Raw genomic sequence first — 12,702 nt, 5'->3', positions numbered from 1 at the left:
AAAGAAATTGCTATTTAAAAAAACAATCAAAATATTGTGCTCAATTCGCACTGAATGTTTACATAACCCAAATATAAATGTTATGTTAAAACAAGCGATCAAAACAATTGTCACCTTGTCATGCTTTCATAACACTGATAAACAATCATCAATCAGAATCAGAATGTTGTTCACGAATTCCACCTCCAAAACGGATTGCCCAACAACATCAAAACGCACTCGCAAAACTAAATAAACACACCACACGCTTGGTTCGCGACTGTTTACTTCCCGCGCAAACGAGATCAGTTTACAAACACAACAGCAACGCACAGCCAATACTCCAGCAGCTAACCAGCGAAACAAAATACAAATGTGCAGCCGAATGTGCATTCGCTCCATTGCACTCATGCTGCCTCTGCTGCCACGGAAGAATCCGGACCGGAAGCTGAACCGATGGTCAAGTTTATTTATTTTCCCTGCGCGACGACGTACTCCATCCGCCGTTCGGAGCGCATCTTGGCCGCTGCCGTGTACACAGTCCAGCTGCTTCGTCAGCCGTTTTTTTCTCATCAATCCGCAGTACGCAAGGGAGCCAGAGAGACAGAGAGCTAAGGAGCTTCCCTTTCCCTGCTGTCAGTTCAAACTAAATTAGGTCAAAAATGTCGAACTCGCGCGAGGCCCCGCGTTGCCAACGGGCAATATACCAGAAGCTGGATGAAAGAGAGTAGAGTGTGGTGCGGCATCGATCAAACCATCATGATCGGAAATTAAAACTCATTTCCGGCGCACTGCAAGAAGCACGCGTAAGCGAACTGTTACATGCATGCCTCTCCTGCTCGATGGACCACAATAATGTCCAATTGTACAATTTTATTCGCATTAATGATGACGACGCATCGGTGGTGTGGGATGAAAATTACGCAAAATTCGCTTCATGTCCCCTCGTAAAACAAATCACAAAGGACATGAACTTTTCCGTGACCAACTACACCGCAGGGGGGAGGAGTATGACTTCTTCAGCGCCTTTTGGGACGGCGTTGGCAGGTCGTAAAGTGGAAAACATCAGCAGCTTTCTTCCGTCCGACCGGATGCAGTCCCATGTAACGACGCTGCTACTGCGTTGTGCTGCGAGCGACCGTTCAATCATTGTTTTATGTGCATTTTATGTCTGCCAAGCTTGTGCTCGCTCCGGATGTCTCATAAAACCAAGCGGGGTAGAGGAGTTTAGCGTTCTGCCAGCAACCAATCATCTAGCGGGGCCGTAAATGTGTTGCCGCTTGACCAGCTCGCACGGGAGGATCGTTAGAAGCTGTCTGTGCACTCAACACAAAATCACAACTAAAGGTAGCAAATCATCGCAATAACCATTTCCCCTGGCTCTCTCTCTCCCTCTCTTGTACGGCGAAGATGTCGCAAAACAATATTTTCATCAAATTCCAACCCCATTAGCGAAGCGCACACGCGCTTTTCTTTTCGCCTTTCATATTGCAAAACGACTCACGACGCTAACGATCGAACCATTCTCTTTCGCTTACTCGCTCCGGGGAAGCTACACAGTGTGTGTGTGTGTGCGTAATCAATTAAACCGATGACGAAATTTGATCAAAAACCAACATTAAATGCGATCGAAAATGAAAAGTCCCACATACCGTATAAATCTACAACAAACATTAACGTTAAATCAATTCGCACCGACAGCTTCCGTAACGGATCGATCGATCTACCACCCCCGCGACCGTGGAGCCTCCTTTACTTCGTGTCAATCCTTCTCGCGGTCCATCCCGATCCGGACAAATCAATCCGGCGGCGGTGCACCAAACTAAAAGAAAGTATCTAACCAATTCGACCCGTGCCTGCCTGCCTGCGAAGACATTAGTGTGCCACCACGGACATCACACTTTTCCCCTTTGGCGTTTGTGGCACATTTTTCCTCACTACCTGAGACAAGATGAACCGTGCGCCGTGGACAACTTTCCCATTCGAAAGCAATTGCTGCAACTGCTCAGGCGGGATTTGCTGCAAACGCCTGGCAGCGACACGCTGAGTTCGATGGGTTTCGTGCGAAATTCAGCTTCATAAACCTTAACGTCCAAGAGAAGCGTCTAATGCAATGAAACAAAGTATATCACACATTACTAGAGGGCCCAAGAATGGCATTGTCGGTCTTGTCTGAAGCTCTGTGTAGAAATTAATTCCCATAGATTGGAGTGCAAAAACTTAACCGCTCAAGGACATCCGCAGGTTCGCTCCATTCATTCCAACCGACCGCCCAACAATAGCCCAACACGACGAACCTTCAGTTTTGTGCTGAGCCATCATCGAGGGGGAGGGGGACAGAGGGTTCGTAAATTACTCCATCATGACGCATGCAGTTTTCGATCGACGACGATCCACATTCAAACCCCGTTGTACTGTGACCCCGATTAAAATTGGACCGTGTCCAGCGGTATTTGTTGGGTTCGATTCGCTGGCGGCAAACGGTGACCACCATTCAAGCGAACGTTAGCAATTCAGCCCCATCGATTCATGTGTTCTCCTCCAAAAGATTGTTTTTTTAATACATTGCATCTAAAATCACAAAATAAAGCGCGAAATTCAAAGCCAGTTGCAAGGACAACTCCTACTAGAAACTTACCATTTCGCGTCGCAGAATCGCCAACTGGGTGTCCAACGTTGACGCTGACGCCGGTCCCACGCCCGGCTGGGGTGATGCCTTCCGGCCGCTGCTGCTTCCCCCCGACAACGTGCTGCTGACCGGCGAGTGTCCCCGCTGCTGGGCGGCTTCGAGCGATGCCAAACTGTCCCCGCCGTGCAGCAGTCCGGCCGGCCCGACCATCGGTATGAACGGGTTCGTGTGATGGTGATTGAGGGCGGGCGACTGCGAGGACGGTGGCAGATTGCTGGACGGGTGCGGTGACGTCCCGTGGTAGGACGGCTGCTGCATTGGATGCGCGTGATGGGCGGACTGGTGGTGCGTTGGAGGATAGTGTGGATTATGCTGGGCTGGATGTTGCTGATGGTACTGCTGCTGCTGCTGCTGCTGCTGGTGGTGATGGTGTTGGTGGTGGTGGTGCTGGGACTGGAACTGCATGCCGGCGAGATCGAAGCCGCTGAGGCTCTTGGGCAGCGGCGGCAGTCCGGGGAGCGACATAATGATGCTGCAAAGAGGAAAGGAAGAAGAAGACAATATAGATAACAGTAATGGGGATTTTTGAATGAGAAATATCTCTGTTAAGGTGGAAAAATTATGAAAATGTCTGCAATAATTGAACTATTTGCAGACACAACGTTTTCAGAACTCATCAAGGTGATCCATCACCATTCTCATCGGAATGATCTAATTTACTTCATTAATGTTTCCATTCCTCTTCCATTTAGTCAACATTTCTCGCCACATTCCCAAGAAACAAAACGACCGAAACAATTAGAAACCTCCCCTCAAGTCTTCCAAGTTCATCAAACATGCCAAAATTAACAGTTCGACCTCCCCAAACTAAATGTGTCAAACTCCTCGACAACTATCTCCACCACCCACGCAATTTGGTTTCGGTTGACGGAAAACATCCCATGCCAGATCTAGAGTTCGACGTTCCACTAACTCCCAGAGCTAACCCCGAAAAAATTCGTCACAACCGAAATTCTCATCGCAGCGATCCAAATCTGCACTTACAACAGAAAACACGCAATTTAGCCAGACCAGGTCACTACTCCTCCAATCCCAGTTTTTCCCTTCATATTCGAAGCATCGAAGCTTCTGCCCTTTCTTCCTTCTGACCTAGCTGACAGACACTTAAATTTTCCAGCTATTCGAATTCCAACAATGCGAACAAACAAAGGAAAGCCCATCGTGTACCCAATTACTCGGTGGCGACCTAGAAAAGAACGCTCATTACCCGCCCGTCGTTCCACATTCCCGCCTATGTCTCCTTTCCCGACCAGAAAAAAGCAGATGACACCCGGAGCGCACCAGGAACGCACAAGGCGACATCGGCGTTGAACCGCGTAATAGACGCCCTCTCCGCTATGCTCATCCACCCAAAACGACCACACAAAGCAATCGAAATGCCACCGTACTCCCGCGTGCGGGGGACTTCGGGGGTTGGTGGGCAAACCAGAAGAAAGCCCGCGATCGTTTCCGGAGGGAAGAGAGCTTGTGAATGTCTGCTGGCGTCTAGAGTACCGCGATTGGAGCATCCAGGCCCATGGGGTCGTCGTCGTCTCTGCCCTGCAATTTATCCCAAAGAGATGGTGCCGAAGATCATCCATTCATCCTCCTTCTTTTCCGTTGACGATCAGCTCGCCCGCCCGTCCTCCCGCCTGTGATCGTCCTATCGCCCACAAAACCAACTTCTTGAGGTCACCTTTCTCCTCCGGCCTTTCGATTCCGGCCTACATTTTTTTGGAGTGGTGGAGTGGGACCAGACAGGCACTAGTGGCTCCGTTCTGCACATATTATTACATCATTTACCGCCAGGGAGCAAACAACGATTGTTTTCCTGTCTCAAGCGTACCCAATCGCGCACCTCCTAACGAGCGATCATCAAACCATAACGACAGACGGGGCGGTAGCGCTGTGTCCCCAAGCTTCCAGAGGTGTTGAAACATTGCTCCGAGCAGCGTGCGTGCCGAAAGCTCCATCGTTATGGACACCCTTCCCCCATCCCCCTCTACCGAAGTAATCTTACCAAACGATTTACAACTTCCCGAGAGCCCGTTGCGGGCTACTGTCGGAGCGCCAGCTCCGAAAAACTAGGACCATTTACGTCCTAGCCTGCGAGATTCCTGATCTCAATCACCAAATCTAGATTCCAATGCAGCCGAAGGAAAGAAAGAAAACCCCGCTCGAAATCAATTAGCTCCACCAGGTGTGCCTATGGAGAGGGAGAGGACGGGCAGTGTGTCGGGCGGTACAGATACAGATCGGTGCCAAAAATAAGCACAGACTAACATGGCGATCGAATCTCATCGTAACCTAAAAGCGTGCCTACGATTAGCCACGGTTGTGACTACGGCTGTGTGGCTCTCCACCAACACAACACATACTTCACACTTTTGCCTGCGGGCGGAATTTTCGATGAATTGGCAGGCGCTACCAACTACCAACCGGGATTAGATACAGATACCTTCTACCACTTCCCTGTCCCTGCTCCCCACGCCCAATGAATGGGGTTGCAATGCAGGTTGCTGGAGTGTGTCTGTGTCTCTTGTTGCCTTGAGCTGACAAGCATCGCGCGATTGCGACGACGACGACGACGGCAGTGTGGATGGTGGACAACCTAGCGGACCTCCATATCGAAACTGTCCGGCGAGAGATGGCGACGATTACGCTGTTGACACTGGACAAATTGTCTTATGCAAACTAGGCCCTCGTCTCTCGTTCACCTCTCCCCTTCTTTAGGCCAACCGTTCGTGCGCTAATGGGACCGATATTAGCACGTTATGATCCAACGCCAAGTGCAGTGCAGTGTAGTGCTTCACGGGCCCTCCTTCCAGACATCGACAAACCATTCCAAGGGATGCGTGCAACATGCGGTGCAAGTGAAACCCGAACCCCAGTGCACGCACACACACACACGATCGATTGATCGCCTGTTAAGCGGGCCAATTTCTCATCCTGTTTGCTCTAATCGTGCCACGCAACTATGGCGGCAGCGGCGTCGCCGGCACCCATCGATTACTCTTGCGTCTGCAGAAAGGGTCTTATCTAGACTTTTCGGGACGAAGCTGCCCAAGCAAGCGATCGGTGCTGCTAATCGAAACGTACCAATTTCCGGGTCATTATCGCTAATCGCCGAGGTGGCTGAGGCGCGCTGCGCCGGCACCAGCTCAAAGCGTAAGCAGAGTAAAAGTCGGCACTGCACGCAACCAGCCGACAACACACCCGAGACAAGACGCAAGAGCGCACCGAACAGTTTAGGAAATTTATTATTTTCACCCAACTAACCCCGTCCGAACCGATATATAACGCACACAAGATTATTGCACGGAGCCCGGCGGTAATAGGGTCGTCGCGCACTGAGCTTTACACGTTTGCGCGGGCCCGCACACACACGCTCACGCAAACCATATTTTGCAGCCTAACTTGCAGCGGAGCGGCAGTTAAATTAGACTTCAGTTTTAAGAAGACGCCTCCACCCTCTAAACGTACGTTATGCAAACGATTAACAAACAGACCGCGCGTGTGTGTGTGTGCGAGGGAGGACCTACAGAGAAAAGCGTTTGCAGCAGCACGCAAAAGAGAGCTGTGAAGAGTGAAAAAAATGTAGAAAGGGAGCAGACACTATTATGCAAAAGATAGCGAGAGCACCACCCTCTGCTGCCAGCACAAGATGCTTGCTTTGGAGTTACCATTTCTGAAGAAGACCTGTAATTAAGGCCGAGAATATGCCAATGAAGAAAAATATGGAACACACACAAGAACAGACAGATATTCATTATCGAAACATCTTCACCACAAATCGGCTCTTTTTTCCTTAAATATTCTGTTCCCCTTTTTTCGCTGACCTCAATTCCTCACTTAAAACGTCCAAGATTAGCCCATCAGCTTCTTCCGCTGTACACGGCGCGGCATGGCATGGCAGGTTCCTCCCCCGGTTCTTCCCATCGTGCGATCGTTATCTCCGAAAGCGTCACACGCACGCGCAAAAATAGCTTAACGGAAACCCGTACCTTCAAGATGATCAAATTTCCATACATCTTCCGGTTCTTCGTCTGGGTTGGTCTGGCACCATGGCAGGCTTTCGCAGGACGGCTCACAGAACCACGGTGTAACGGTCCACACCCCGAACACACAACACCCCAAACCGGTGCACCACTGGTTGTGAGACAGTGCGCGCGGTGGTCCTCTTAATGTCCGATCTAATCTACTCCACTTCAAGTTCAAACGATCTTGATCGTCACGCCGCTTCTCTGTACCGTAGTCGTTCGCATTCCCAGACACCCAGGGAAGTTGGTTGGTTTGCGTGTTTGTTGTGCTCTTAATGCATTGCTAATGACCAACGTTTTCCCCCAAAAACTGGACCAGAAAGGACACTGGCCAACAGGTTTGTTTGCGCGTCATCTGTACCGATCAAGAACAACTCATGATGTTTGAAGTGTCGTACCTGCAATGGAGAGGTCCCCTGCCGGATGTCCGGACGAATATCTTAACGTGTTCGATCAACTGCTAGGCCTCACCCGAATGCCTCAATAAACAGTCCAATCTTTTAACTACTAGCCTGTCGTCCACAAACAAATCTAGGTCAAAGATGTTCCGATCTCTCACACGCATCTCTCCTCCCTTCGTCGAAAAACTTGTTTGATTTCCTGTGTAACGCGCGCACGGCCTGTGAGGTGTTTTTGAAGCTGCTTTTTTGCGTAAATTAACACCGCCCAGTTTTCATGGCGTCCGTATCTCCAGAATCGACGACGTTTCGAAGCATACCGGATGTGACGTCCGGCCGTTTTCGACACGGTTGTGTGTTTATCTCACGTTCGTCTTCCAATTGGGCCCAACTTGGGTGTATGATCATCAAGCAGCAGATCATGTAGTAGCCACGTAGAGTCGTATTTTGCGGAATGTTAATATCTGGAAGCGATTTCAAGCGATGAAGAAAACTGGGACCACAGACTCTGCACTGCTGAATTACAACATCGCCGGCAAGCAGCAGCAAAGCATCTCAGACAAGAAGAGAAATCCCAGCTGCCAGATGGCAGACCGTTTGGTGATGGTGATTATCCATAAATCACCAAAGTTACAACAGAACCTTAACCACCCAACACACCACAACAACACCTGGGAAGAAGGCGGAATTGAGGAATTGTGGAAACGAGATAAATAAAAACCGAGACGACCTCTTTCCGTGGGCATCATTTTGGACAATTTGGAACGTGTATCTATCACCGGGCGAAGATGCTGCCGCGGCTGCGACCGTTGAGAACTTGCTGGATTTGTTAACATTCCATTCCATTGCTCCTTTCACGGTGTGTAGAATTATTGGAACCACCATCGGACACATGACAGTCAACCGACAACACGACGACACATAAACCTCTCCTCCCTCATCTGTTCACATTCCAGATACACCACAGAAAACAAGCGCTCGTTAGCGGGTTTTGCACGACCCCGCTAACCAGATCTTTCTGGTCGCAAGCACACACACAAAAAAACCTTCGGGACCTCCAGAAGTACCGTGAACACGGGGAAGGGTTTGGCGTTTCATTTGAACAAGTGTGCGCGGCACAGAAATGGCACTTACAGTTACATTTGCATTAAGGCGCAGTGGTGCATTATGCAACCACGGTTTGCTGCAGCACATAATCGCGGCGTGGTGGTGGCGGTAGGTACCTGAGAACTGGGTTGAATGACAGCAGGTCGTCGCGCGCATGTACATCCGGGGTGTTTGCTAATGGTGCTGCGCTAGAGCAACAACACTCTCCACCACCCCCGATCGAGCGCTGTAACTACATCTTCATGCCGTGCCGTGACTTTCTTTCTGCAGACGAGGGTTATGCTTTTGGCCGGGTTCTTTCTAACGGAACGGTCGTGCACAGCGAAACACAATGCGCGCTCGCGCCCCGCCTCCAAGATGAGCATCGTCATCAGGCCGCGACATCATTACCGCGTGAGTGTGTGTATCTGTTTCCGGTGCAGTATGCAGCAGCACGATGTAACGGTCAGATGCGCCAGCAACAACATAACAAGCCAACACTATTCGGTGCTCGTTTGCGGCGAGGAGTCTCTGTTGGGTAGAATTGTCGCTTTGCCACGTTCTACATTCCGATGTGCATCTCGGGAAGGGGCGAGAACGGGGGGGGGGTCTTAACAAGCGTTCCAACAATTTGGACAAGACCTTGCAATACACCGCCCGCAGGCAGAGAGGCACACAATCGACGATCGCAGTTCAATGTCATCCGCTGCTGTGGCAGAAAAAAACACAATCGATCGAGTCTCGCACACAATTAGCCACCGCTCACAGCCAGTGTGTGTGTGTGTGTGGTGGCCCATTGTAGGTTTGCATGATCATGCCGCATCTACCATCAAACAGACACTAACACACCGACCAAATGACCGCACAAACAGTGGGGGAAATTAATGGCGGCGGAAATAACCGTCACCACCGCCACCGTCCCGTGTGGGTCTTTCGTGCATATCCGACGCATTTCACTCACGCTCCGCTCATTGAATTCTTGCCCAAGCCTCAGAGCTTTCGGAGGTCACCAAAGTAATCTAGGCCCTTCCCCCAACACACATACGCACACTACGTCACAGCATGCATGCATATAATCTATAAAATAAATACATTCACCAACGGTTCGGCCACTTGATGTGTGTGTGCTGCTGCACATGTTCGTTCTGAACCATACGACGATCGACGCCAACTTATTACAAGCAAGGTTGTAATTTATGGGCCCAAAAAAGGTGTGCGTACTTTGTCCGATCGAGCGCTCCAACACCGAGCTGACAGCCGCTCTGGGAGTCAACATGGACAACGTGGGCATATAAACAGCAAAACCAGTGACTCTCTCATGTCTCATGCTTCGACTTCACTTTTCCGAAGGGTCAGGACACCACAGGCCAACATCACGCAAAAAGGGGGAAATCGATGCTCTACTTACGATGGACAACAACTCTGTGGTGAGTTTTTTTTACAGAATTGATGTTTCCAACGACGGGTTTGCGATATAAAACTTTCCATTCTTTGCCATATTTCGTGCTCCAATGGAAGATATTGGACCTTGAAATGGCTGGAACATGAGTTTGGAGACATTGGGGACATTGGGTGTTCAGAAGTTGTTGAATTCTAGAGAGTTGTATAGGACTCAAATAGAAGAATTAATACTTTCAATGACATTCAATGCCATTCCACCAACTCCAAGATTGTTGAAGCAATATTCTGAAGACATTGGACGTCGTTGAATATTGGCTGTTCTGAAGATTCTTGAAATCTAGATAGTCGTATAGGACTCAAATAGAAGAATTAATACTTTCAACGACATTCAATGCCATTCCACCAACTCCAAGATTGTTGAAGAAATATTCTGAAGACATTGAACGACATTGAATATTGGCTGTTCAGAAGATTCTTGAATTCTGAACAGTCAAATTGGACCAATGCAATTCCACACTCTTCCAACCCAAACCCTCAACAAGTAAAGGCCCCAGTGACAAACAGCAACTTTGCTACTTATTTTAACACAGCTGTATTTACTATCGCACCAAGCGCCGAAAAGCTCATAGAGCTCATAAAAGTGTGCGCCCCTCGTGCGTCCATAAAACTTTATCTCAAGTAGCTAATAAAGCACCCTTTCCTTGCCCGCCGATTCTATCGCCCACCGTTCACAAAAATCACAACTTCCCTATCACTGCCATAAACGCAAAGATAAGCGGCAAACAAACGGATGATACCCACGACCCGACGCCGAGGTATATCATCACTCTGTTGGAACTCCTCCCTCCTCCCCCGAAGGCATCTATCACCATTTCCACACACACACACACACAAAACCTCCGATAAGCCCCTCAGGGGTGGAACTCCAAAACACGCTCTGAATCACCACCGCCTCACTCTCCCCGTCCCACTGAGTGCCGGGGGGTCACGTTCCCGGGTGTACTCTTATCAAACGACAACGAAACCACTGCAACAGCAGCAACATATAACCTTGACTCACCGTTCCTCTGCATCTTCCTTGACGCTGTCCCACGAGTCGCCCACCCCAGACGACGCATCGTCCAGCTTCTCCTCGTCCTCCATGCCCGAGTCTTCCAGGCTGATCTGGCAGCTGGACAGCACCACCTGCTTGCCGTTATCGCCCACCTCGATCCAGTCGGCGGTGCGTATCTTCGCCTGCCGGCCCGTCGTCCCGTTCGGGGTCGTCGTTTCCGTCTCGCTGCCGGACGAGCGGCGCTCGGAAGGACACCGCTGCCGGCGATTAATCTTCGCCAGATCGACCCCGTTCGCCGTTGGGCAGTCGTCATCTGCACCCTTCACGGCGCTCTTCTCCTGTGTCTTCGACTGCAGCTTTGTCTGCTCCTGTTCCTGCTGCTTCTGGCGCATCGCCGTCAGCTCCGATATGAGCAGCTCGTGGAAGGCAAACTTCTTCTCGCTCAGCTTCGAGTCGAGCGTGGCCGGATCGAGCGTTGTGGTTGATTGAGACTTGGAAATGTTTGCTGCATTCGAGGCTCCAATTCCACGGCTATCACTCGACGGTTGTACATGCTCTCCGCCCTCCGGCTCGGGACGATGGTACGGTGGCACGGCCGCCGACGCCGCGATTGGCAAACGGATCGAGCTCGATCGTATCACAGTACTGTTGCTGCTGGTCGCGGGGCTCGCAATATTCGGCTTGCTGCCACTGCGCACCACCGTACTGCTCTGGTTCGAGCCGATAATGATTTCCGTAAAGTGACTGCTACTCTTGCCGCCCTCGAGATTCTTCATATTGTTCTCGCGCTCAAGCGTACTGCCGGCCGATGCACACGATCCGGAGCTATCGCCCCGCTCCGTGCCACTGTCACACTCGCTGCCGCCCAGTGACGCCTTGCCATGGCCATCCTCGTGAGGCGACAGTGGTGGTGGTGGTGCACCGCTGCGCAGACTGATGCTGCTCCCGTGCGATCCCCCATTGATGATGATCACCTCGGACGACGACTTCGTCGTGTCGGGCGATCCTTCGCTCGAGTGGGAGTCACCATTTCGCATGCGTCTTCGCGCCACCGGAGCAATGCCCGTGGAGCCCTTCTGCGGATCTGTGGGCGGCTTCTGAAGGGTAGCAACCGGCGAGGTCGACACCGAACTCGACCCGGACGTGCTCGGGCTGGAGGTGATCTCCACGATGCTGCAGGTGGATCGATACATCACCCCGCCGGACGGCAGATGTCGCTCGGCCGCTTTCGGGCTTTGGGCCGGACTTTCGTGATAGATCGCGTTCCGTTTCGTGCTTAGGTTGGGCGATCCTTGCAACGACTCCTGCAGCTGGTGCGTTCGATTTCTTGCCTGCGGGGGAGGATCAAAGTCGGGCGACTTGTACACTACGGTACGGCCCGGATGTGGCGGCTTTAGGGTGGCCATCCCGGTCATCATCCCGGTCGGATTGCATGATCTAGGGGCCCCATTTGGAGAGGGCGAGTTTTCGCGCTGTTTTGCAAGGGCCGTTGCAACGGCCGCCGCACTCGGGCGCGGCGGCACCGGAGGACCCGGCTTCTTGCTTATCCCCAACATGCTCCACTCGCTTAGGGACACACTTTTACGACCTGTTTTGATTCAATATTCGCCTCTATTTGCTCTATTCTTTAACACACATACAAACTATGAAATATTTCACTTTACACGTGTATACCGATCGCGCACAACTTGGTAGATAGATCACATGATTCACTCCGCTAACACAGCTGAACACGTACGTGAGTTACGATCAAGTTACTCTGCGATGCACACACTCTACACTCTAAAGGGAGAAGAGAATTACCGCTCGTTAGCATTCATCACACCTCGATAACCATTAATGCCCATCATATCACTAGACCAACGCGCACACAACCGACTCCACACCCGCTAAACGACCTCCAATCAACTCCCACCCGGGTACCGCGCGTTCCTGGGCTGACGTGTTTCGTTACTTGCTGTGTTGTACCCCTTGGTAGGCCGCTGACTAAGCTCGTTAAGCGAAGGGGCACGTTTTAGCGGGATTTTAGAACTATATCATGGTGGTGGTGGTATATCAATATCAATTCACACAAAG

At 50.9% G+C, this 12,702-nt stretch overlaps 1 protein-coding gene across 2 annotated transcripts in view; it reads right to left on the bottom strand.

Moving 5' to 3' along the window:
* Nucleotides 1-12,702, bottom strand: part of LOC120903909 (lateral signaling target protein 2 homolog) — a 48,205-nt gene that overhangs the window by 34,206 nt on the left and 1,297 nt on the right. For both annotated transcript variants that reach the window (XM_040313582.1, XM_040313580.1), the window contains exons 2-3: nt 10,633-12,408; nt 2,618-3,140 (exon numbers count right to left, since the gene is read on the bottom strand). In XM_040313582.1, coding sequence (XP_040169516.1) covers nt 2,618-3,140; nt 10,633-12,182 — 2,073 coding nt within the window. In that variant the 5' untranslated portion in view covers nt 12,183-12,408. The remainder of the gene's footprint in view (nt 1-2,617; nt 3,141-10,632; nt 12,409-12,702) is intronic.

The sequence above is a fragment of the Anopheles arabiensis genome, chromosome 3 (genome assembly GCF_016920715.1).
Source record: "Anopheles arabiensis isolate DONGOLA chromosome 3, AaraD3, whole genome shotgun sequence".
NCBI classification, from domain to species: Eukaryota; Metazoa; Arthropoda; class Insecta; order Diptera; family Culicidae; genus Anopheles; species Anopheles arabiensis.
The sequence above is the reverse complement of the archived record's forward strand: the minus strand, read 5'-3'. Positions and strand labels throughout refer to the sequence as shown.